Genomic DNA, 27,001 nt, shown 5'->3' with positions numbered 1-27,001 from the left:
GACAATCAGAAAAAGAGTTGTTTTATTTAGGAACACACTGATATCATTAAACCCATACCAAAAAAAAAATACTTGGTATTTCATTTTTTCTTTCAAATGACACGAGTTAGACCGCTCTGGATAATAGAAATATTTACACTCTGAATGCAAATTAAATACAAAACAACTGGTTCATTTTGCACCCTTCCTGTTCATCTTCTGTTGCATTTTTCGATGCCTTTTGTAGACCCTTTTCTTCCTCGTTTTCAAATCCACCTTGGGCTCTGGTTTCACCCACTCGATCTCGACCGGCTTTTCCTCGGCTGGGGTGACAAACACATCTGCAGTGGGGTCATGGGGCAGCACGGTCTTGGGCTCTTTCTTTCTCAGTTTCTGCACATCCTTCACTTGCTGTCTTTCTTTGTATTTTGCAGCTGTGACGGATCTCATGATACGGCGATGCTAGGACAGAAACGGCCAGAGGTCTTGAAATCAGAACAGGTAGCAGGCAGGGACCCCCGCTTAGATGCCCTCCTCTACCCCTCATTACCAACGAAAGCACGGGAGCTAGCAGGACTGCTGCGGCCACACCCAAGCCTTCTGGTTGTATTTCAGTGCAAAGCAAAGCAGCGCGCGCTCTAGTGCACAGAAGACCACGCACGACAAGCACCCAGCTTACCATGTTCGGTGACTGATAGTGAGGATTTTCATATAAAGTTGGTCCCCCGAAACTCCCCTGGAAAATCTTGATGAGATTTAAGACAAAACGAGGCCCCATCTCTACCAGAGCAGCATCTTCCTCTATAATCTAAGAAAAAGAAAGTAATTTTGTTTTGGTGGGGACATGCATGATTCCTAAAAGATGTCCTGTCTGTAACCCTGGGACAAATGTGCCCACGAGAATTAGCACTCCATGAAGGGAAGCCAGAAAGGAAACCTGCAGCAACGTCATTTCCTGGGATGCATGTTACAGGTACTCGCGACAGGAAAACACCCCAAAATATGTTCTTTTGGGATAGCACAACGTGGTTGTCAGAACTGTTATCTACCTTTCCACAATGGATGCATTCCTGCAACTACACCTAAAATGAATGTTAAAAATCTATAACCCCTATAATAAAGCGTATTAGAACACATTCTGCAAGGTCTTTTGAAGTTTAAATCAACTCCTAATCATGATTTTAATTCTTAAATAGGATTAAAAGGGATACATGGACACATTCACTTTTGAACAGTTTCTGATTATGGAGTTAAGCAGCAACCTCTGAACTCCAAGTACTCAACACTCGCTCCAGGTCTGCTTGCTCTCAGAGGGTCACAAACTACTCAGCTGTGGTGCAGTCACTCCTGACTCATGGCGACCCCGTTGCGTGTCATGGTAGAATTTACTGTGGGGTTTTTAGTGGCTGAATTCAGGGAAGTAGATTGCCAGACCTTTCTTCCAAGGCATTTCTGAGAGGTCTTGAAATGTCTAACCTTTGGTGAGCATCCATACACACTGTCTGCAGTGCTCACCGCCCTCCTAAGTTTGGGAAAGGGGTATGTTACACTAAACACAGTGTAACGGTGCATTTAGACAACTTTGTTTTTGTCGTTCCCTCAGCGTTCTACCTTCCCGTGGCGTTCTCACCCAGTCAAATCGTGCTGCTGGGAGAGGTCTACAATTCCCTCTCCTGAGGGAGTTGCTGCAGGAGGCAGCTAGCATTTCTCACGGAATGCCTTCTCCAGGAGCAGCACCTACACTTTACTGTGGTGCTCATAGCACCTCACACAGACCCGGAGCCCAGCGAGAGCCTGGGAGTTCCAGGCCCTGTCCCTTTCCTTTGACAAATGGAACAGTACAGGAGCTGGCTGGGAAGCCTGAGAAACAAAGCTAGCTCAGGTCACTTACGGTGTGAGATGGGAGAAGTTTTTGCTGCAAGTCTCAACAATAGTCAGGACACACGGCTAGTATTTATTTATTTACATTATTATTTTTATGTATCATTTTATTGGGAGCGCTTACAGCTCTTAAAACAATCCATACATCAACTGCATCAAGCATATTTGTACATATGTTGCCATCATCATTTTCTAAACATTTACTTTCTATTTGAACCCTTGGTATCAGTTCTTCCTTTTTCCTCCCTTCCCCCTTAAGGCTATTTTTAAAAAGCAACTTATTATTGGCATTTGGTGACTAAGAACCTTGTATGCCCTGACTTATTTCATAGTACAGTTTAAGAGGTGGAGTCCTGATGGCGGAGTGCACAGGGCTCCTAACTGCAAGGGCAGAAGTTTGAGGCCACCAACACTTCTCCAAGAGAAAGCCTCTTGTGAAGAGTCAGTCTCAGAAACCCAGGGCAGTTCTACGGTGTTCCACAGGATCGCTGTGAGTCAAAGCCACTAGAGGGCATTGAAAAGGAAGAACAGTTACAGATGGGGGAAAAAAACGAACCTGGAAATTCCGAAACCATATCCGATTATCCAGAATGGTGAAAGTAAACACATGGTCCACAAAGGGCTGGCTTCTGGGGTGATAGCGGGGCGTACAGAAGATCTAGAGGAGAAGAGCCTGTATCAGTTTCCCATTGCAAGACAGACCAGGTCTGCGTCACACAACCACGCGAACAAGGACTCCAAAGGAAGGCACGCATTCATAACAAAGCACTACAAACTTTCTCAGAGAGATATTTACCTGAAGTAAGAGTTCTTTCAACAAAGCACAATGAGGTGACTCATCAAATGCCTATAAGATAAAGCAAACATCACGGGACACTTGTGTGTTTAATATTAAGTACACTATGTTTATCAAAAAACCCATGCATGCAGAGCCAGAAAAGCAGACCTCCTAAGAAAGAAACTTACAGGGTCAAAAGACAAAAGGGGCCGAGAACCCTTCAAACAGTTTCCAGTCATCTTGAGTTCAGCTAGGGTATGAACTAGGGGGAACAAAGAAAGACATGGATACCAAAACTGGAGATACTTTTCCATTTTCTCATGAAAAATTTAACATAAAAAAAGTTAACGCAGAATCAACTTACTATTCTGAACAAGGAATTTAGCAGATGGTCCATGAGGTGAATTTGAAAGCCTGAAAGATATGAGGGGAACTTTTCAACACTGCACTTAGACTGTACTAGATGCTTCACGGGGTAAGGACCACGTGTGCTCACAGCACACATATTTCATTTTTGTGGAAAGCTTCCCTCTTTCCTTCATACAAGACTCAAAGGAGTCTAGTGTATGAACAGTTCAAAGAATAAATCCACTTAAGTAGGTAAATTCCACCCCGATCCTACTCACTATATCCTCTTACCACATATAAAGATCTTGCTTTTTCTTGGCCTCAAAATAGATGCACTTATTACAGTTTTTCATTTCGCAGACCTAGGAGAAGCAAAGCATAGAGAACCATGAGGGACATAAGAAAAATAAAGTCACTCAGTCTAATTAACACTGAGATCCCTCTAAAATGGGTGCAGATTAGCAGGCTACAAAGGCCAAATTTTGTAAGTCTTTGGTAAGTTTCTGCCCCAGAGAAACTAAAAATGCTTTGTTTTGTCCATCATTGGCGGGGAAAAAAGAGAGTGAACAAAATCGACTTCAAGGAAAATTCAATCTCAAACCTTAAAAGCTTACAAAGCAACAAGAAAACAGTGCAGGCGGGTTACGGATGCACCCTGAACTGTACACGTGTAACCAAAAGAAAGGGCAAGTATTCTGTAATATAGCTCAGTAAAACCCCCACAAGAAGTCCTGTATTATTGCAGTTTCATCAAGTCTAGACCACGTGAGTTGCTACTTATAGATGCAAAGCTTCCTTTCCCACCACCTGCAGATAGGACACCAAGCTCGTGCCACCTGTCCTTAGCTGTGCGCTCCCGAGCATCCCCTCTGGCTGCTCTTCAGGGGCATCTCTGCTCACACAGAGCACATCAACCCTTCAGCAAAGCTTTCTAATCCTGATCAGTGGCTGAAAACCACACCTGGCTTCCTTTTTCACCCCTGCCTGTTGAATCCTCCTTTATGGCCAGTCTTCCACACTGGAAAGTACCATCTAATGACTTTGCCTGTTTTGCACAGCACTAGAACAATGCTCTCATTTAGGAGTTCAAATAGTGGTGCTCCAATGAAGGAGGAGCAGCAACAACAGTAAGAGCTCTGTAGTATGGTTTCAGAATGCCATCAGTTTGGCATGTAGAGGGCGAGGGAAAAACAAACAAAGAGGAGGACCCTCAACATGATGGATCAACACAAAGAGCAGTGATTAAAAGATAATGGAATACTCTAGAAATACAAATACCAGTATGGATTGAAGCACTGAACTGTGAGTATAAATAATAAGTATACGAATTTAGGTAAAGTGAAGAAAGTGTCTGAATAGCTTTACAAATTAGTTCAAGTCCTTGAAAAACTTAAGTCTTTATACAAACTACCTTAAGTATTCCAAAATACTTCCTCTTTATTCTTAGTTTTCCTAAAATAGTTCACTGTAATTGTTTTCTCAAATTACCTCATTGATCACAAATAACTTATCTTTACGATCCATTTTAGTATCTGTAAAAAAGAAGACAAACAAAGTAAATAGATAAAAGATTTCAGAGCTAATTTAATCAACCCCCTGAGCCTATCTAGAAATCAGGTTTCTACAAACTTCTATTTGAAGCAAGTTTTATTTGGAAACTTGATTAGACCATTAAGTATCTATTTAAAATCTTGCTTCTTTGGGAAGTGTACAGAACTGTACCATTAAAAATTCTCTTGCAAAAATTATGGCTTAAGTCAGTATTTCTCAGACTCAAGTATTCTACAAATTCCTTTTAAAAATAAAATCCCCACAAACTGAAGGTTAGGCTAAGAAAAGCAACACAACTAAAATTTTATGGACGGAAATAAAAATGTTAAATCACTATTGTCTGATAATGAAAAGGACTTAGACTTGGAAAAAGCCAGTCCAAAGAGTAAACTATTCTGCTTAGAATTAGAACCACCCGGCACAGGAACAAAAGCAGCTATTAAAACCTTCACAACTTCGCTGAAAACGACCCAGGGCCCCTATAAGGCACCCCTGATTGAATTAAGGCGTCTCAGTGCAAAACACACACACGGTTTACATTCAAAAGTACGCTGACCCCAACCTTAAATGTGCTTCAAAATCTCATGATCTCTGAAAGTTAGATGGGAAAGCACCCCTGGCCCTTTAAGAAATGTTTACTGACCCGTGTCTTTAAAAAGGGCCGGCATAATGTTGACTAGAAACCGTGGCACTTGAGAGGATACGCTTGACAGAGATCACGGTTTTTCACCGGACTAGGCTGAACAAATGGATTGTTCTAATGGGACCTCAAAAGTCCAAGGACATATCCCATTCTCGTTTAACTCCCAGTTCCTGCGGGGGGGGGGGGGGGGTGCCTTACTCTTTCCCTATAGTCCCTTCTGACGCAAGGTGACCACAAAGGGCAGACTACAACTGCCTGGTTGGTTGTTGAGACTATGACTCGTTTATGAAAGTAGAAAGCCTCATCTTTCTCCTGAGGAGAGGTTGGTGTATTTGAACTACGGACCTTGTGGTTTGCAGCACAACTCAAAACCTCATGGATCCCTGGTGGTGGAGTGCCTGACTGCCAATTGACAGGAAAGGTTGACAGTTCGAAGTCACCAACAGGAGAACGATGTGGCAGTTGACTTCCTTAGATGGACTGTCCGACTTGGTCGCAGTCATCATGTGTTGGGATGGCCTTTGATGGCAATGGGTATATACAATGTGGCTTCATGGTCCACTTTTTAAAGCCCCCTTTTATACATACAGAAATATGTTTATAAACACAATTAAAAAAATCAATGAGATATAAAGGTACCTGCTTTAGAATGAGGCATCAACATTCTTAAATCTTGCATTAAGTGCCTTGTTCTGAAATTTATCCCTCTGGAAGAAAAGATGAGAACCCGTTCCTTATTCTTCCACTTGCCCTAAAGAAAAGAAGAATTAATGTTTGTTGGTTAAATCTCAAATTGACTCTTAGAAAAGTAACTTTAATTATCTCGTTTTTTTCAACAGACCACCATCCTCTGACGTGTCCAGACCAGAGTGGCAGCTCTGCGGGCCTCTTCCCCAGGTGTCACCCAGGGGAATGAAGCGTCAAGTACATACACAAGGAAACAAGCCCACTGAAGTAGCCATTGTAAACACCTCATTTCAGCTAATAATGAAGCAATTTGTGTAACATCGCTCCACTCCAGACAGGATCCCTCTAATGGAAATGACTAAGAACACTAGCATGATGTTTAATCACGGCGCTCAGAGTCACATTCTTACTTCCCAGGGCTTTCAATGCCGAATGACCTAGCTATAAACGAAATTCATTTTACCCCCTATCCCAAATCAAGGAGCCGTGGTAGTGCTGTTGGATAAGCACTGGACTGCTAACCACAAGGCTGGCTGCTCAAACCCACCAACCCCACTATGGGAGGAACATGAGGCGGCTTGTGCCAACCACCACTTACAGCTCTGGAAACCCTATCGAGTTGCCAGGAGTCCACATCAACTTGATGCACCAGTGGGTTTTCTGGTGCTGTCTGTTCCTCACATCCGTTGTCTGTACACGCGTCTGGCTCTAGTCTTTAGATCTCAGAATTTTCCTCCTTCAACTTTGATCAGGGCATTTCCTCTACACTTGCACCGTTGCCTCCCACTTTGAGGGTCAAAATCCTACTCGCTGAGACGCCATAAACACTCCTTTCCAGCTCCGTCAAGGAAGAATAAGGGCCCTAAGATTTATCAAAAGCCTAGAAGTGTGCGTGTGTAAGCTATCCATGATGCGACCCTGTAACTGTCCGTGAGGGATTATACTGTGATATTAGTTAGGGATCCCTGGAGGCACAGTGGTTATCTGTTGCACGGCTAACCCGAAGGTCAATTTGAAACCACCAACCCAGAGGTTCTCAACCTTCCTAATGCCACGGCCCTTTCATACAGTTCCTTATGTGGTGGTGACCCCAACCATGAAATTATTTCGCTACTTCGTAAATGTAATTTTGCTACTGTTATGAATCGGGTGGACCCCCCCAAAGAGGTCACAACCCACAGGTGAGAACTGCTGCATCAGCCATTCTGTGGGAGAAAGACAAAGCTTTCCATTCCTTTAAAGATTTTCAATTTCAGAAACCTACAGGATAGTTCTACTCTGTCCTAAAGGGTCACGAGTCAGAATCAATTTAATGGCAGTGAATAGTATTAGTGATAGATTGCAAACGTGACATTTATCATTCTAGCAGATACAGACAATATTCCACAGTGAAAGATGATACTCTAAGGTGTAAAAGTAAGCCAATAGGTTGTTGTTCGAGCAATCAATAAAATTCTGGTTTTGAGAATGATGTACAAATGTGCTTTACACAATTGATGTATGTATGGATTGTGATAAGAGATGTATGAGCTCCTAATAAAATTATTTTAAAAATAATAAAGATATAAAATATAAAAAAGGGAAAAAGATTTTAAAATTCTGCATGTAACAAAAAATGGACTTTCACACGTTTGAAGCAGCTCATGTGTCAACTTTGGTGCTTCTTTCATAACAAGTGCTGTAATCGTAAGCGCACGCATGAAGGATGCTACCATGAAAGCTAATGCTCAGAAAACGAATAGTACAAGTTCATTTCAGTACATTATAACGAAAAATATTTCTATCTGCTGCCCTTAAACTTTCCAGTGATTTGTCCACCAGTAGGCCGCCACACCAGCTCTCCTTCCAAAAGTAGTCAATGAGCCGAGTCTTTCTGGAATCACTGTTAAACGCTAGGGTTTTGAATCTCTTTACGGATGAAACAATTTTCATTCTATTAGGTAGCTTTTGAATACTACAGTTGGGAACATGGGTAAAGCAAATTCAACACCGTGAAACACATCAGACGACCTTTTAGGATGGAACTGTTATCGAACTAATGAGGGAAGTCTGCCTTTCCTGAATCCATACTGAGTTCTCAGGTAACACAGTGAGATTTCCCCACTGCTTCCTCACCCTGTAACACCTCAATTTTTAATTTCAGGAAATTTTTTTTAAATTTTAATTCTTTACCTTCATAGTTATCAAATATATATATTAATGTATACAATTGAATGTTACGAAAACATCGCGCTTGGCGTTATAGGGCTAAAGGCTCATGTCTCAGTCATCAAGGAAAGTCTGACTAATTCCTTGGGTGTATTCACGCTTAAGGACATCTTCCTTATTTAAGGAAGAGCTTCTACACCCTGCTTCGTACAGTGCAAGACGCAAGCTTGCCAAAGAAGGTGCGGACGGTGCTTCTGCAGAACTGATCACAGTCACTCGGCATCTCTGGGCACTTTCACCACACTCATTGTTTCTTCCATCGCTTTTGCAATGGTGAGGTGCTTGCTCATCAGTATTTGCTGTGCTTTTAAGATTTTTCTCCTAAGTTATGCAAATGCCCTGCTAATGCCAGGTAAAGATCTGTGCAAGACTCTAAATTCACTCCTGAATCTTCGAGAGGCTGAAGTTAATGAAGATGCTACAGTGTGTTGTCCACAGAACCTACACAAGTACATACCGTGGGGTTCACATACCACAGCCTGCGCTTCCCAAAGTGAATTAGAATCCATGTTAATTTTCAATCACCGCCTAAATATGTGCTAAGAACTTATCAGTACAAAATGAAAATAGTAATAAAGTGAACACTAGAGAAACAGGGTCTCTAGACAATAATCCACTGTACTACATCCCACATAAATACAGAGTATGGTATGAAGATGGCATATTCAGTATGTCCTAAAATTTTCCATTGTGCCCTTTTAATGACTCGACCTAGTGGCAACATGTGATGGGACTGGCTTACGCTCCTTAGAAGTATGGTGAGACTGTGTTTCAAGTACTTCAGATGCTATGGTAAAGTGGAGGGGCAGGGACAAAGAGGAAGACCATCAACAAGATGGATTGAAACAGTGGCTGTAACAATGAGCTCAAACAGAACAAATGTGAGGATGGTGACAAGATCAGGCCGTATTTCATTATGTCCTACTCTGGTGAAATGAAATTAAGTACTTATGGCTCTTCTACCCAGCTCTATTAATTCCCACCAAACGACAGGGTGGAGTCATGGAGTCATGAAAATAACATGTAGAGGCAGAGCTGTGAGCAGGCCTCTGGAGGCAGAGGCCAAGGACTGACACAGGTGAGAGGCTGAGGTCCAGAGATATTTGGTGGCTAGCTGGGAAGAGGTGATGTTGCGATAAGAGGGTGAGAATGTTTCCTGATCTGAACTTGTAGTTTAGGTGCGCTGGTGGCGTAGCAGGTTATGCACAGGGCTGCTTAGCACAAGGTCAACAGTTCGAAATCACCAGCTGCTCCATGAGAGAACTCTGATAAGGTAGTGTTAAAAACCCACAAAAGCAGTTCTATTCTGTTTATAGAGTAACTATGAGTTGGAATTGAGTTTGTCTTCTTGGTGTGGATGTGGTAAAACCCCATAATTGTGAGGACTGTCGGTGCGGCCACTGTCATGAATTATGGGTCCCAGTAAGAGGATGTCCTGGGAGAGGCGGTTGGTGTCAGGTCAGGAGAAGAGGATGGAAGGCGGAGACATGTCTGATCTCTTCCTTGTGCCAAGTGGCCTTGGAGGGGTGGTGGAAGCTAGATTTTTCCATCTGAAGCCAGAGGTGGTCAGGTGCAGCCATGCCAGTTTCTCATCTACACAGGTTGGCAACAACTCGTCCCTAGATGTACTCGTGTGCACTGTATAATGGACATTCTCTTTCCAGTCATTGTTTTAAAAGGAAGTCAGTTTCGGAATTCATAATAGCCCTTCATAAATTCTTTTCACCTTGTGGGAGCTTTCCCATTCCTCTTAGTTGTCATTTAATAGTATCTGGATATAAAAGTATGTCACTTTTAACATTTGATCTGCCTTAGTTAATAAATTTTTTTAAATTAAAAAATATTTATAATAGGATTTGTAAAATAAAATTTACACTTGAATTTGGATGCCAGCTCAAGAATTTATATTTTAAGATAAGTGAAAAATAATAACAATAGATTTAGAACATGAAATTTTGTCCTTCGGGTCTGAGAGTGCAGAAATAGTACTTCTAAGGCAGCTGGAAGTAATTCGGTTTTTGGTATGGTCTTTGTCAGTGGGTCCTTCGCAGAGCTCCATAACTGTTTTCAGTCTTAAAATAATATGGTCTATACTCGAGTATAAGCCGAGTTTTATCAGCACATTTTTAATTCTGAAAAAGTCCCCCAGTTTTTTGTGGTACAATTAGGTGGCTCGGCTTGCACATAGCACTTCAAAGTGTGCACTTACTTTGTCTTTCAATACTGCATCTTTGTAGCTCATTAAGACTATTGCTGACATCCAATGGAGGCAAGAACAAGAGTAGAGAACAAGATACGAAAATTGGGGCACACTGAATCTGAGGATGCGTTTGGTTCACTTTGTGCAAGACTAGACCAGACATGTCCTAAGACACATCATCATTAGGGCCACTGGCACATTCGTACATGAGTGATGAGAGAAGTAAATGTGAGGTTACATCTAATTGGTTCACAATTAAAAGGAAACATAATTGTACATAAAGTCAATTTAATATACATTTTATTTTTTGGAAACGTTGAACTCCCTCTTCCTCTTGAGAGCCAGTTGCATATTGGGTTAGATGACAGCACACTACCATATTTACTGGAAAGAAACTACATACTTCTAAGAAATAAAGAGTTCCAATTTCACAGGAGGGTGGTCAGGAGAGGCAAAATATGTTGTTACAGCCCACCTGAATTTAGAGACCACCTACCTGAAGAACAGATTAGATGCACTGAGTGTCAATGACCAAAGACCAGAAGAGCTGGGAGAGAACATCAAAAGCATTATACACAAAGAAAGCAAAAGGGTATTACAACAACAGGAACAAAAGAAAAGACCAAAGTGGGCTCGAGAAGAGACTCTGAACTTGCTCTTCAATGTAAAGATGCTAAGGCAACTGGAATGATAAAGAGCTGAGCAGAGAATTTCAGAGGGCACCTTGAGAAATGAAAGTATACAGAAACAGGCAAAGGCCTGGAGTTAGACCAAATTGGAAAGCATGTCGAGCAAGATTTCTTGTGCTGGAAGAACAAAGAAACACTTCGCGGTTCAGTCCTTACCACTAAAACAATGCAGGAAGGAGCAAAAGATGATGGATGGACTGCAGTCACTGTACCACAAAGAAGAGGCAGACATTGCTATTTCAAGTCGGAGCATATGATCAAAAACCGATGGTACTGAAAAAAGATGCCCAAGCTGCCCTGAAGACACTGTTAGACCAGGTTCCCTGAGTTGGCAGAAGAACGATGGAAACATTTCAAGAGACAAACACCAGGTTGAGGGCACTCACTTTAGGAGTTGGCCCACCTACCACAAGAGATCCCTATTTGTGCCCATTACCAATAAAAGTGTCTCAAAAGAATATAGACACTATTGAACAATTTCATAAAGTCACATAAAAGGAAAATTTTGTTTGAGGTCATCCAAAAAATGGATGTAGCTGTACTCTTAACAGGGACCTGCCAGAAATGAAAGCCAGATTCTGATGTTCTGATGGGGAAATGGAACAAGGGCTCTCACTGCTGACCTCAGAGGATGTTGGCCGAAACAGAACACACTAGAAAGCAGTTTTCCCGTGTTTTAGGGTCCACCCAAAAGGCATTTGATTGTGTGGATCATAACAAACTATGGATAACATTAAGAAGGGTATTTCATCCAGAACACCTCACTGTGCTCAAGCAGAAACACAGAGATCAACAGGGTAACACTGCATGGTTTAAAATCAGGTATCCATCAGGCCTGTATCCATCCTTTCGCGATATCTCCTCAATCTGGGTGTTGAGTACATAATCCAAGAAGGTGGACTATAGAAAGAACTTGGCATCAGGATTGGAGGAAGGCCATTAACAATCTGTGACATGTATTTGCACAACCTCAAAGTGCTTACTGGTGAAGATCATTAAGTACAGCTTGATGAAAAGAAGCAAACATCCTCACAACAGCACCAATTAACATGAGAAATGGCCAATGTTGGGAATTTCTATTCTATTTTACTTTGGCCTGCTGCCAATGGGCAGTCAAAAAAAAAAGAAAAGAGCAACCACCACACGGTGTTGGGCAAATCTGGTGCAAAAGACCTCTTGAAAGATGTCCCTTTGGGGGCCACGGTTCACCTAATCCAAGCCGTGGTATTTTCAACCCCCACATACGCATGTGAAAGTTGGATGAATCGGGAAGGCTGGAGGCGAACGCATGTGTCAAAATTATAGTGTTGGTGAAGAATGAATAGCCACGGACACCAGAAAAATGAACAGATCTCTCGTCCGGATAGATTGAACGGTGAAACTGCATCCCATGGGCTTTGGACACCGTATCAGGAGTGCGCAGTACCTGCCGGCAGGCATCATACATCGGCAAACAACACCATGGAGTGACACAGTGGCTGCAAACATAGAAGAAACTGTGGGACACACGCAAGACTGCGCCTGGTTCATTCTGTTGTACAAAAGGTCCCAACGAGTTGGAACTTAAGCGTTGTCACCCAACAACACTAACTAGACTCGAATTTGATTAGATTACTCACAGGAAGTATGATACCAATAGCTGATATAGTCAACTGTTAATGAATGGTGGCAGTTCGAATACATTCAGAGGCCTGGGTTAGATTACTCACAGGAAGTACGATACCAATAGCTGATATAGTCAACTGTTAATGAATGGAGGCAGTTCGAATACACTCAGAGGCCTGCGGTAAAAGCCTGACAAAATCGATTTCCAAAACATGGAACATCGAACTACTCTGACACACCGGGGTCGCCAAGAGTTGGCTCGACTAATTGGCAATTAGCTTGTTGTAGCTGTTTTAATTATAGGAAAATGCACAATAAATTAGGGAACACTACTGCTTCAATAATAATAATAATAATAAAAGATCTCCAACACTGGGTCGCTTCTTTACGAACCCGGGGAGGCATGGCTTTCTCTCAGTCCATCAGTTCAGGGCGCCGGAGTCCCGACACGTGTGCGCGCTAACCAAAGAGCGCCCAGTCCTGCCCAGAGGAGCGCGGAGACCGAGTGACAGTGACACAGAGATGCCTCCAACTTCGCTGAACCGAAGCTGGTGGGTAGCGGATGCCCAGACGCTGGGGACCGCGGTATCCGATGCAACCCAAGAATGGATGTTTTACCTTGCTAACAGGGCCTGGGATACGGTCCGTTTCATCCTCTGCGGCCTCCTTTGCCGTGTCGGGCTGCTTAGCCGGTGATCCGGCATCTTTTTTGTTCCGTTTTCGCCTCTTGGCCTGGATGGCCAGGTCTCCATGCCGCTTCCTTTTGGTGGCCGCCATCTTGCCTCGCTACCGTCGCTCTGCGCCTTCCTTCCGGTTCGGCGACTCTACCCTATTTGCGATCTCTATGGTACCGGATGCAGCGGCGCGCGGGTTTCCTCCGACTCTATGGCGTCTCTTTCCGGTCTCTATGGTTACTGTGAACGCGGCGCTCTAGGCTTCCTCTGTCTCTATGATCACTGCGCGGGTGAGTCGCTCGCTGCAGAGGTGGGGCGTGGCTTCGTTTGCTCCCGGGCTTTCGGGGCGGCGCGGCTCGCTTCCCCAGGGGCCTTTGGGAAGAGGTTTCCGGGGTCCGGACTTGGTAAAGAAGGTCGGATTGGCACGCCGCGCCGGCTGGCGGGCAGGTAAGAGACTTTTTGAGGACTCGGGACCCGCCCCTCTTCCGTTCCGCGTTGAGAGGAGGGCTTGGGCGCGGGCCGACTCGGCCCGGACGTTTGGGGATGACGTAGCCCGGCTGGCGTGACGAAGAGAGCGGGGTCCGTTGCGTGTATCCCTTCTGCCGAACGCCTCAGGTAGACGTCGTTCCCATTCTAAGGAAGCGGAACCGGCAGCCTGGAAGAGCCATTTCCCCCCAAGTGGCAGGGCCAGTTGAGGGACGGACGGAGTGGGGGTTCGAACCCTGCTCGGCCAGTTCCACTTTCGGGCCACTGCCGCTGGCCTCGCCAGCGGTGACGGGCTATTTTGGTGTCGCGTCTCCCCAGGTGTCCCCCGCGGACGATGCCGCTCCTCACCCAGCAGACCCCAGGCGACGACGAACAGTACAGCTTGGTGGCCAGCCTGGACAACGTGCGGAATCTCTCCACGGTTCTGAAAGCGATTCATTTCCAAGATCACGCCACGTGCTTTGCTACTGGAAATGGACTCAAGGTCACGGTAGAAAAGGCGAAGTGTGTGCAAGCGAATGCGTTCATTCAGGTATGGCACAGGAGGTACCTGCGAGCCGGCCACGGAAGCAGAACGTCTCGGTGAAGCTCACGTCTCAGAGAACAAGCTGTCATGATGTCAGCGCTTTTTTTCCTCTCCTGGGAAAAGTTCCTTTCCCATCTTATTCTGCGGCGGGAATAACTAAGTTCAGGACGCTGTTCAGTTAAGTTACAGGCCTGGCATTCTCGTGAGTGCTGCTTACGTTGAGTCATTTAATCCTCCCAGTCGTTCTCGGAGGAGGAGGTGGTGGAGGTTGGTGGTTGTCACCAGTTCAGTTGCAACTCATAGCAACCCCAGTGCACAGCCGACGGAGACACAATGGAGTCCCGCGCCATCCCCAGGACTGTTCTTATGTTTGAGCCCGTTGTTTCAGCCACTGCGGCAGTCCACCATGCACGGGCCTTTCCCTTTGTTGCCGCTCCACTTTCCCATGCAGGATGCATGGGAGACAAAGTCTCACCAGAGCAGCATTCTTTGGCCCCTGGGTCATGTTACACAATGAGTAATAGTTGAAAAAAAACTTGATTAAAAAATGAGCAATTACTAGACAGTGTTAAATTAGTTCGCTGTATTCTCTCCATCAGTGACAGTTTTTCATGTCCAAAGGAAAATTCCCAGTTGTTTCAAAGGAATACTCAATATTGTCCAAGATAAAGCTTTCATTGGGGGAGGGAGGGGAGATTCTTAGGGTTACCACAATATTGTTAAAACAGAGAAAGTGACATCCAGAACCTTCTATGCGATTTCTCATTCTTTGATGTAGATAATTATATATGCATGTTTCCTTTTTGTCCTAGGCTGAAATATTTCAAGAATTTAAAGTTCAGGAAGAATCGGTGACATTTCGAATTAACTTAGGTGTCCTCTTAGACTGCCTCTCTGTTTTTGGATCCAGCCCTGTGCCAGGTGAACCGTTTCATTATTTCAATGGGACATAAACATACAGGACGGTCAGAAAAAAATACAAGAGTTATTAGAGTATAAACAGCTGTTTTGAAAATGGCTCAGCTGTCCATTTTCTTTTTTTCTCTTTGTCAGTTTTTCTTGTTACAATAATGGATTCTGACTTTTCGCATGATTAAGGAAGTGTTTGTGGTTCTGACATAGTTACCATAATAGTACTTTCACCTTCTTTCCTTCCTAAGGTGTAAGAGTTCAGGGGCTTTAAATCTGAGCTGGCCAAAATAAACCCTGGTCAGTTACTGAACATGTCTTCAATGACTTTGTGAACTATATTTTAATTTTTTATTCTCTCTGATTTGTCCGGAAATGTGCAGTTACTTAGTGGCAGGGAAAAGCCAGTTCTGACTTCCAGATTACAGTACTCAAAGTTTCGTTCTTAAAGTTCTTTAAGCCCTGCTCTCTTAATTGTGTCCCCAAGTACTTTGACATGTATGCGAAGGGGTTTCAAAACGTTAGTGGAAGGTTTCTATTGTCTTTCAATACCATTTTTCCACAAACTTTTTGAGGCCCCTTCAGATTTTTTCATACTCTTAGGGATTCTTTTCCAGAATGGTGACAATCACTTGCGATAGACAGAAAATTACAAGAGATTCCCCAAAGAATGATTTCATTTTATAGGAGGGAAATCTGGAGGTTAGCTGGGGAAGATTCAGTAATAGTTCTCTGGTGAATATGCTTTATTTTGGCTGGGAGCATTCCACTCGCAGTCTTCACAGTGCTGCCCTGGCTGGTTTTCCATAGCAGTCGGCCGTCCCCACCCTGACTGGCACTCTGTCAAGTTAGCGAGAGGACTCACAGGCCCTGCCGTAGTTCTCCTTCCCTCTGGTGTTTGCAGTGTTAAGACCCACACAACCACTAAGCACCCTACCCTCCTTTCCCCCCAATTGGATCTTTTAAAAATATACTTCATTTCAAGAGATAAATAAGTGCATGTGATTTTTTTTTCTGTAGCAGCCAATGTTTCAATATTAATAATAACTGATGACAACTCTGATCAAGAAGGTTGGCATTTGGGATGGGTTCACTATAGTGTTCTGTTTTTCGGTTATTACATTGACTGTGATTTGTTTGCAGGTTTACAAAACAAACTGGTTTTCCATTCAACAATTGGCACACACTTTGTTTCATGACAATGGGTTGCAGCACCCACAATGCAACAGTACTGTTCTCCGTGTTTTTTCTAGGCTTACCGTTTTTTAGTCACTTAACCTTTCCCATGCTTTCCTGCCGCATGTAGTTCCCCCGGGACAAATGCTTTGATTTCATGTGGCTGATTATTCTAAGGAATGGGTGACAGTCCAGTGATAGCACACACTTTATAGGCCTGTCTATTGTTCTCCTGAAAGTTGAGCCATGGGTGAGTTCTGGCCCAATCTTGCAGAGTGATTAAGGGCCATAGTATTGAGGGTTCCACAGCCTCTGTTAGGCAGTTAGACTTGGTTTTCTTTGATATTTTTAGTTTTTTTCCATATTTTTCTCCCACTCTTACTTAAAGGCCCTCTGTGTGACCCCTTTCAGAGTGATCAATGGTAATGGCTGGGCACCATGTGGTTCCTGGGTCGCATGGCAGTGCAGACTGAGGATTAGTGCTTTGGACTAATTGTTTCCATGCGGTTTTGTTTGTTTTTTACTCTTCTTTGCCTTCTGGTGGGAGTGACCAATAGTAGTACCATTGCAAGCGTTTAAGGCGCCCAGTCAGTACTCACAGAAGTAGAACATTGGCTTTGTGAATTAGGTTATGCCAGTTGACCTTGATGTCCCAGTGACTTTTGTCCCAAACCTCTGGGCCCAATGACTCCTTCCTTAGCCATTAGCTCTGGCTGAGAACTTTACATACCTTAACCTCCTATTTGCGCGTTTAGTAAACTTGGATGTGTTTATAGCACATATAACAACTGTGTGTGTAGGGAGTAGTCGCTGTGGGGTCACCAAGGGTCAGAGTTGACTCCATGATGGTGGATTTAGTTTTGGGTATTAACTAGTTAGGGATTTTCCCTTCCATCACTGGTAATCATATTATTTTCCCCATGCGTGTAACTTTTTTTGATTTTTTTAATAATTAAGACTCATACAGTATTTGTCTTTTGAGATTGATTTCTTTCACACTGCATATAGTTCTTGAGTTAATTCATGTTTTGTTTCTCCGAGCCGTCCTCGTTCTTTAACATTGCATCATAGTCCATTGTGAGATAAACCTTGGTTTGCGTGTGCATTCATCTGTTGATGGACGGACACTCCAGTTATTCCTACCCTTCAGCTATTATGAATAATGCTAGGGTGCACATGGGTGTATATCGATCTGTCCATATCCTGGCCCTTCTGTATTTAGGTTAAGTTCCTATTAGTGGGATTGATAGGTGAAATGGGATTTCTCTTGCTCCTTTTTAAGGAAGTACCATACTGTTGTCCACAGTGATTGCACCTTCAGTCCCAGCAGTCTCAGGTTGATTGGAACTCAAGGTCAGGTAAAGACTTACCTTCTAATAGGAAATGTTTGAGGATCCTTATCATAGTGAATACACTGACATGACAAAAATTCCATTGCCATCAAATCAATTCCAGCTTATAGTGAGTGACCCCATGGGATCGAGGGGAACCTCCCCAGAGGGTTTCTAAGGCTCTACAGAAGTTGCCCCAGCATGACCCCCTGAGCAGCTGGTGGGTTCAAACTGCTGACTTCTGTTTCACCGCTGGAACTCCAGGGCTCCTCGCTGGTTAGACCACAGGAGCTATCAGAAACAGCCCGCTGTTGTGCAGATGGGACTTCCAAGAACTAGCACAGCCAAAGGGACACAGCCAGGAACACTTCTTGGCCACCCCATGGGTCTGAGTTACTGTGCTTGGGGGTTGGGGACCGTAGTCTTGGAACGTTGAAGCCAGCATGAGGTAGTCCTTAAAGATAGCATGCGACCTTTGACTCTGGTGAGTAGCAACTGAGGGCTCCGCAGCTTGGGGATAGGCACCTAGGTTACAGCTGTTGGTCTCCCCACCTGGAACAGAGGCTCAAGGAAACAGGTAGCCCACGATATTAAAGGACCACGTGAACCACAACCTCCACAAGCCTCAAACCAGAACTAGATGGTGCCTGGCTACCACTGCTGACGGCTCTGACTAGGATTGTGGGAGAAGGTCCTGGACAATGTCGGGGGAAAATGGAGAACAAGGTTCAAATTCATGAAAAGAAGTAGACTTGCTGGCCTGATAGTGGTGGAGACTACGGTCCTTCATCACCCTTCTGTGTAGAGTTGAAACTGTGCCTGAAGATCACTATCTGGAGGAAAAACAATGGGAACGACAGTTCCGGGGTGACATGGGATAGGGGTAGGTGGGGGGAAAGGAAGTGGTGTTAACAAACCCAGGGACAAGGGAACCAGTGATCCAAATTGGTGGTGAGATGGGTGTGGGAGGCCTGGTAGGGCATGATCAAGGGTAATGTAACAAAGAGGTATTGCCTAAACCCTGGTGGAGACGGAGCATAATAGTGGGACAGGAGGAAAGTCAAGGGAAATAGAGGAAAGAGGTGGGAGGCAAAGGGCATTTATAGATATCTAGACAAAGACATGTACATATGCAAATATATATATGAGGTTGGGGAAATAGATCTATGTGCCTATATTTACAGGTTTTGTCTTAAGGTGGCAGAAGGACATTGGGCCTCTAATCAAGTACTCCCTCAATGCAATAATACTTTCTTCTTTTAAATTGGCATTCTATGATGTTCACCCTCCCGACACAACCGCTGAAGACAAAGCGGGTAAACAAGCAAATGTGAAGAAAGCTGATGGTGTCCAGCTATCAAAAGATATAGTGTCTGGGCTCTTAAAGGCTGAAGGTAAACAAGCGGCCATCTAGCTCAGAAGCAACAAAGCTCACATGGAAGAACACACCAGCCTGTGTGATTATGTGGTCCCGAAGGGATCAGTTATCAGGAATCAAAGAACAAAAAATCATATCATTGGCTGCACACCTCCATGATACAATCGCCGAGGACAAACAGGTGCATAAGCAAATGTGGCGAAGAAAGCTGATGGTGCCCGGCTATCAAAAGAGATAGCATCTGGGGTCTTAAAGGCTTGAAGGAAAACAAACGGCCATCTAGCTCAGAAGCAACAAAGCCCACATGGAAGAAACACACCAGCCTGTGCGATCACAAAGTGTCAAAGGGAGTAGATATAAGGCATCATCTGAACAACAAAAAATCTTACCATAGTGAATGAAGGGGGAAGTGCAGAGTGGAGACCCAAAGCCCATTTTCGGCCACTGGAGATCCCCTTGCAGAGGGGTCTAGGGGAAGAGATGAGTCAGTCAGGGTGCAATGTAGCACCGATGAAGAATACAGCTTTCCTCCAGTTCTTAAATGCTTCCTCCCCCCTCCCCAACTACCATGATCCGAATTCTACCTTCAAGTCTGGATAGAGCAGAGGATATACACTGGTGCAGATAGGAGCTGGAGGCACAGGGAATCCAGGATACCTTCAGGACCAGGGGTGGAAGGGGTGATACTGGGAGGGTAGAGGGTGAATGGGTTGGAAAGGGGGAACCGATTACAAGGATCTACATGTGGCCTCCTCCCTGGGGGACACAATGGAAAAGGGGGTGAAGGGAGACGTCAGACGGAAAGATATGACAAAATAATAATTTATAAATGATCAAGGGCTCATGAGGGGGGAGGGAGCGGGTGGGGGGGGGAAAGAACTGATGCCAAGGGCTTAAGTGGAGAGCAGATATTTTGAAAATGATGAGGACAATGAATGTACAGATGTGCTTTACGCAATTGATGTATGTATGGATTGTGATAGGAGTTGTATGAGCCCCTAATAAATTGTTTTTTAAAAATCACATGACAGCAAACACTAGGCAGGCCCAGGAAGTGAACAGTAAGCCCGAAGAGGAATGGGCTTCTCAGAACATGCAACTGGTAGCATCTGCCCCAAAGTATACTTCAGAAAGCAGAAGGGGACGGGAAAGTGGGCAAACGGTAACTGGGATCCCTGGGTACAAGTGGGAAGAGTGCTGACGCACTGAGGGGATTATAGTTAATGCCACACACGGATCTATGTGTGCATTGTTCAACAGGAAATACATATGCTCTCTAATCTTCCACCCAAGCCGTAATGAATTGGTCTGAAAGTCAAAAGTAAAGGAACCTAGCCTGGTCAGCAATTCTGCCGCTTATAGTCATGGTCCATGTAGACCAGCCGTTCTCAACCTATGGCTCGTGACCCCTTTGGGAGTCGAATGACCCTTTCACAGGGGTCGCCCGATTCATAACAATAGCAAAATTATAGTTATGAAGTAGCAGCAAAAATCATTTTATGGTTGCGAGTCACCACATGAGGAACTGTATTAAAGGGGCATGGCATTAGGAAGGTTGATAACCACTGATGTAGACTCTCCATCCTGAAATTATATACATTTAATTGTATGTAAAATGACTTTTTCTGCAGTATTTTGAGTAAAGTACAAAATAATTTCAGAGAGTTAATGGTACATTGCATGTCTGGTTCCCAGTTTTCTTTCTCTTTTTGGAATGGTCTACACACAGCAGTCATAAGGGAAATGTTACCTTCCAAAAACAGGCTGGTAGTTGGTGTGGGTTTTTTCAAGAGGAGCATGGTCTCCTGGTGTGGGACGAGCAGCTCAGGGTGTGACTGCTTTCCATCGCAGGGTGTGATTCCCTCGGGGTGTGACTGCTTTCCCTCGCAGGCACTTTCACCGCCCTCCGGATGTGCTACCAGGGCTACGGGCACCCTTTAATGCTGTTTTTGGAAGAAGGCGGCGTGGTGACCGTCTGCAAAATCAACACTCAGGAGCCGGAGGACACGCTGGATTTTGATTTCTGCAGCACGAACGTCATTAACAAGATCATCCTGCAGTCAGAGGGACTCCGTGAAGCATTTTCGGAATTGGACATGACGAGTGACGTCTTACAGATCACCATGTCCCCCGAGAAGCCTTATTTCAGGTACTTGGAAAACACTGAGCTGTAGTCAGTGTCACCTTACTTACATATTTGCTTGAGACGCAGAGGTCTTATTGTCCAGGGTCCTAGACTTTTCACAATATTAGAGAGTTTTTAATTCTACCTTGTTGTTTTAAAACTTTTTATTGTGATTTAGGTTATGGTTTACAGACTAGGTCATCATTCTTGTATCCAACCACTTGACCAAATCTCCCAATGCCTTGCCTTGTTCCCATGCATTTTTGCCCAGCTCCCCCTTGTTGGACAGTGTCTTCCCCTTCACCCACATTAACAGCTGTGTCCTCTAGCCTCTGACTCCCCCTGCCCCGCTTTCCCCCCCCCCCCAATCCCTGGGGACCTGCAAAGGGTGTTGCTCTTGGAATCCTATTTCCTGATGGATTGATTTTTAATGAGAGTGGTCTCATGCAGTATTTATCCTTCTGTGATTGACTATTTTTCACTCAGCGATAGTATTCTGTTGTGTGTATGTACTAAATACTATATGTATACTCTAGTATTGTGTGTATACACAAACCCTACTACGTGTACGTTTCCATTTCTTGCTACTATGATTAGTGGTGCGATGAGCATGCATGCGCTGTGGTTATGTCCATAGCATGTCTGCCAAGTAGAGGGATTGCTGGGTCAGATGGTATTTCTGTTCCAACTTGTTTGAGGAAGCGCCATCTCACTCTCCACAGGGGTTATACTGTTTTCCTGTCCAGCAGTGCATCAGCCTTTAATATTACAAATCTGGAGATCCAGGAAGGTTTATCCACTCAGGTTTCACAGGTAATGTTGGTTTCTAGTTGAACAGTCTGGTCTCCGATTCAAAAACTAGTCTTTTCATTTTTCTGATAACTTCCTGTTATAGATCGGGTTACATCATAAGGGAAATTGGGTCTAAAGGCATGGAAGGAGGTATTTGTAGTACAGGATATCTTTTCTTCCTTTCCTTCATCCCTCATTCTTTTCAAATGAGTGTAGAATGCAAAAGCAAGTAAGTGTTTTTCATCTGATCCATTCATTATTGAATATCTAGAATGCATGTCTGCTTTCTTAAGTAACTACTAAGGAGAAGAACAGCTTGCAATTGAAGCAAAGAGGAGACAGGTTAAAAAGTACAGACTACCAAAATTGAATGTTACTAAGCACCAAGCTAACACAGTCAGCCCTCTTGGGTTCCATATTTACAGATGTAACCAACGGTGGATAAGAAATACTGGGAATAGAAGAGGAGGTGGAATTAAGTGGTTGCACGGGAGCGGAGAGACCAATTTACCCAGCATCTGTAATGCATTGGTTATCAGTCACCTGGAGATGATTAAAGTTTACAAGAGGATGTGTGTGTGGATTATATGCAGATACAGTGGCCAGGGTTTATAAGGGACTTGAGCGTTCATGGAGCCAGTATCCTGAGCATACTGAGGGACAGCTGTGGAATAGAGAGGCATTCTCACTTAGCTATGCAGGACTTGTGAGGAAGGAGGCAAGGTCAGTGTTACTGTCATGTGACCTCCAGCTCCGTTCTATCACCAAGGCCCTATTTTCCAACTACCAATAAATAGCTATCAATGTAGCTTGATTGTATTTTGATCAGTCGCAAACTGAAGATGCTTATAAAATTCTCTCATTTCTTCACTAGCTTTAAGTAGTTGGTGCATAAATTTGCACAGTAGTATTGCTGAATTTCCTCGTATGTGTCTAGATAGCCTATCAGAGACAGCATTGTACTTCAGGATAGATCTTGAGATGTCCCTTTTGGTGATGAATGCATGCGATTTCCCTGAATTTGCCAGTCCTCGCACAGTAAACCGTGTGATTTTCTGATTCAAAATGGTCAGTTCTGGTTCATTTCAGCTCACCAAAGCCTGGGATAGCCATCTTTAGGCGTTTCATTTCATTTTCGACAACTTCCAGATTTCTTAGACTCATACTTCGTACATTCTAAGTACTAATTATTCTAATCGATGCTGGCAGCTGTTCTCGTTAGAGGCTTGTGCCCGTTAGCAAATGAAGAAGGTCCCTCAGGCTTTGCTCCATTCTCCTCAGCATGGGCGACTCTGCTTTGAGAAGGGACTTGCCTTGTGTGCCTTCCGACCCGAGCGGCTCATCTGCCGGCACTGCCTGCCTCGGACGTGTGTTGTTTTCATGAGGTTTTCCAGTGTCTGGCATGTTCTGCTACTGGCTTGTTCCCCAAAGTGGCAGTCTATCCCTTCTTCGTAGACTGTTCTTAGTCTAGAAGCTCTGCTGAAGCCCCATCCCTTTGGGTGGCTCTGCTGGTATTGTAAAATATCAGGGACATCGCTACCAGTATGGCAGCAACACACAAGTCACCCCAACATGACACACGGACAGACAAGTGTCCTTTAGAGCACTGTAGGACAGAGCAAAACTGCCCCCCACGGTTACCGCGGCTGGCCAGCCTGATGGACGCAAATTGCCAAATCTGTCTCCCATGAGGCAGCTGGTGAGTTCAAACTGCTGACCCTTTGGTTAGCAGCTGAGTGTTTAACCGCTCCACCATAGGGCGGGCACCTTACTGCCCAGGGTATGTTGCAGCTGTTTGTATCTGTTTCACCACCCAAACGAGCTTCCTAAGTGTTTTATTTGGGTGGGAGCGTGGCTGACGGCTGGGTTGGTGAATAAAGGATAGGCGTTCATTTCCCCCTCTAGGTTATCTACTTACGGAAATGCGGGAAGTGCCCACCTGGACTATCCCAAAGACTCCGATTTGATGGAAGCATTTCACTGTAATGAGACACAGGTCAACAGGTCAGTTCTTAAAATAGACGTTGACATTGTTGATATGGGTGAGGTTAGATACCATATTTGTATTAAATTTTTTTAAAATCCAGTTTGTGAATGAAAAGGTACATTTTAAAAAAGTGAATTCTAAGCTATTAGATTTTCTTGGGGGTGGGGGATTTTAATGGTGGATGAGTCTCAAAAAATAAGAGAGAAAACAAATTGGACAAATACTTGATTTTATTCTTCCAGTTACAATTGGCTAATTTTTGTACTTGGAGAAATGAGCACTGCTTTATGGGTGTTTAGTTAACAGCTGTTCGCGCCCCCTTCTGCAGATACAAGATTTCTTTACTGAAGCCGTCTACAAAAGCACTAGTCCTCTCTTGTAAAGTGTCTATTCGGACAGATAACCGAGGGTTCCTCTCGCTGCAGTACATGATTAGAAATGAAGACGGACAGATCAGTTTTGTGGAATATTACTGCTGCCCCGATGAGGAAGAAGTCTCGAAATCGGAGCCATGAGTGTCACCGAGTGACGTTTCCCTGGTGGTTCTTGTTCTGTAATTTGTACTGAAATGTTGTCTTCTAGGCATGGTGGATTGTCCAGAATTGAACTGTCCTGAGGTGCCTGGCCTTCAGCTCATGGGAATCATGAGCAAGTTAATACAGTTTGTGTTGTGCTCTACTTAAGCAGGACATTTCAAGAGTCTGCAGATTTAAAGTTTGATAGGGGCTTGGGTGCATCTCTGAAGTGTTCTTTATTAACTGTGAGAAAAGCATGGGCAGCGTGCCCTCGCTTGAGTTCCGGAGAAGGAATCTGAAAGCAGTGATTCTCAGAGGTTGGTGCCCAGACTAACAGCAGCGTCTTGGAACATTCCAGAAACTCTGGGGCGGGGAGAAGCCAGCAGTCTGTATCCTCCAGGGGGTTCAAATGTGCACAGGAGTTTAAGAATGATTTTAAAGGTTTGCTGCTTCTATTTTTTTTAATTGCTTGCGTTGAAGAGATTGTTCATGTGTGATTGTGATGATATCTTTTTAAAGCACACCTTATGAAGAAATCAGTGAACAGGATATAAAACAGTCTTGAGTGTTAACTTTCTCCCCAACTTGTCCAGTGCTGTATTTATTAGACACCTTCCATGTACTTCTTATCCAAACCAAAGAGTAGAAACCCATAAAACTTAATATGTTGTGCTTTGCTGGGTTTCCATAGAATATAGGTCTTATGAGGAGGTCTGTGTGATTAAGCAATTGGTTGATACCTGTAGGATCTGCAGTTCGAATCCACCAGCCACTCCATGGGAGAAAGATGTGGCAGTCTATATCAGAATTGATTGATGACAATAGGTTTGGTTTGGAATATTTTGTATTCAATAAAATATTTAATAGTTTTCTCACTACTAAATGTGTCTGGCGTGTTCTCTGGTCGAAAAAAAAATCACAAATGACATTTTCATCCTCATTACTTCTAGGTAGCAACAGCCCAGCATCTTTGCGGAGATACTGGCCTTTTGGGCAGACACTTGGTCATTGTGGACTGTGATCTAGTTGCACTGGCCACTTAGGCTCTCTGGCCTTTACCCACTAATTTGACCACTCCCTCCCCCCAAAAAAGTGCCCTCATCACGAAGGCCATTAGTCACAGCACAGGCATATGCTTGGAATGGCCTGCCTTACCTTTAGGCCAGCCCTAGCGGTGAAGAGTGCCCCTAGAGGGATGGCGGGGAAGCCCCTCAGGGTAGGCTCCTCCCTAACCTGGCCAGGGGAGTGGCTGGTAACGGAGACGCCTGGAGCGTGACAAGTCGGAGTTCTGTAACATGTAGTGCTAGCTAGGCGGCTTCCCAACATTCCTGGGAAATAGAATGAAGAGTTGAGTTCTCCACAGACTTCTTGAAGACCCCTTATGATTTCAGAAAAGGAAAGTCGAAATGTATTTTGTTGAGGCAAACACCAAGAATGGTATCCATCAAAAACGTAGGAATGAAAGTAGCGGCTACCATCCCAGGGACTGCCATCTTCCCTTCATTGGAAACGTGCCGTCGTCTGCTTTCTGGTCACAGACGTGCGCCCTGCCTAGCACAGTGGCTGGGATTTCATGGTCATGTAAAGCGCCTCCATGTTCCAGTTATCTTCTACCTGCTTGTTAGTCACTCAGGTTCTCTCTCATTTCCATTTTGATCTAATGTTGCTGATTTTCACAGGTGGAAGCTGTAAGGGACTTGAAAAATGAACTGATGTAATGAGGCTGACATTTTTTGCATATCCAGGCTACCATGTTAGCTGAAGCCATTTATTCAGAAACTAAGCAATTTATAGACCATTCTTACATTGCATTACTGATTCAATACAGAATTTCTTAGGTAGTTTACCTAGTCATTTTTATTATACTTGAGTCTAGCTCCTTCCTACCAAAGACCACCAGAGGGAGCACTTTGCAGGAATAGGTTTATTTATTTATTTATTTTTAGGTTTGTTTTTAAAAGCTTTAATTTTTGGAACGTCCCTCATTTTCTTTTTTAGTGGTATTGTGGTTAAGGAGTCTGGATGCTGAGCCGAAATCCTGCTGGTGGGTAGTTGGAAGCCACTGGCATCTCCGTGGGAGAAAGACCAGGTTTTCTACTCCCATATGTAGTTAGCGCCAGTATTGCCTGGGTAGCAGTGAGTTTTAATCACTTGTGATTTTTTTTTAGTGGTATTGTGCTTACCCTGAATGGGTAGTAACATTTCCATTTTTAATTTGCTAAGACCCTATTTGAAGATGTAGACGTAGTGCTTTAACAAAATTGATTGAATTTCCATTTTAGGATAATAAAAAATGATGAAATTCTGCGTTTCCATTAAAAATATACCTGGAAACAATCGCTTTTATAAGAATCTAAGGAATTTCTGTGGCTGGCTGAAGGGGTCTCAGTAAAGGGCACTAGCTGCTGGACAGGCGATGTGTGCCACTGGACTGGGGCACAGGGGGCGTTTCAGAACTGGCTCTGCCATGAGTGTACCCTGCCGGCCCTCTGCCGCCACCTGAAACCAGACGTGAACGAAGTTCTCTTTCCTC

At 44.1% G+C, this 27,001-nt stretch overlaps 2 protein-coding genes across 3 annotated transcripts; one reads left to right on the top strand and one right to left on the bottom strand.

Moving 5' to 3' along the window:
• Nucleotides 1-13,721, bottom strand: BRIX1 (biogenesis of ribosomes BRX1). The gene is made up of 10 exons (XM_075540925.1): nucleotides 13,188-13,721; nucleotides 5,820-5,931; nucleotides 4,475-4,518; nucleotides 3,278-3,348; nucleotides 3,003-3,052; nucleotides 2,827-2,900; nucleotides 2,657-2,707; nucleotides 2,417-2,518; nucleotides 659-787; nucleotides 1-441 (listed from the first exon to the last, which is right to left on the bottom strand). Exons 1-10 carry the CDS (start codon nucleotides 13,344-13,346, stop codon nucleotides 172-174), a joined length of 1,062 nt encoding a protein of 353 aa, XP_075397040.1. The 5' UTR covers nucleotides 13,347-13,721; the 3' UTR covers nucleotides 1-171.
• RAD1 (RAD1 checkpoint DNA exonuclease) lies at nucleotides 13,534-25,351 on the top strand. Of its 2 annotated transcripts, XM_075540924.1 has the most exons (7): nucleotides 13,534-13,690; nucleotides 14,048-14,261; nucleotides 15,068-15,176; nucleotides 20,940-21,198; nucleotides 21,897-21,987; nucleotides 23,872-23,970; nucleotides 24,282-24,418. In XM_075540924.1, the coding sequence occupies exons 2-6, from the start codon at nucleotides 14,064-14,066 to the stop codon at nucleotides 23,950-23,952; spliced, it is 738 nt and encodes a 245-aa protein (XP_075397039.1). In that variant the 5' UTR covers nucleotides 13,534-13,690; nucleotides 14,048-14,063; the 3' UTR covers nucleotides 23,953-23,970; nucleotides 24,282-24,418. The 2 variants fall into 2 exon arrangements, with proteins under 2 accessions (XP_075397039.1, XP_075397038.1); XM_075540923.1 differs by lacking the exon at nucleotides 21,897-21,987 and having other exon boundaries at nucleotides 24,282-25,351.
• The last annotated feature ends 1,650 nt before the right edge of the window (nucleotides 25,352-27,001 follow it).

Source organism: Tenrec ecaudatus, chromosome 2, assembly GCF_050624435.1.
Source record: "Tenrec ecaudatus isolate mTenEca1 chromosome 2, mTenEca1.hap1, whole genome shotgun sequence".
NCBI classification, from domain to species: domain Eukaryota; kingdom Metazoa; phylum Chordata; class Mammalia; order Afrosoricida; family Tenrecidae; genus Tenrec; species Tenrec ecaudatus.
This window is presented reverse-complemented; position numbering and strand designations above follow the sequence as displayed.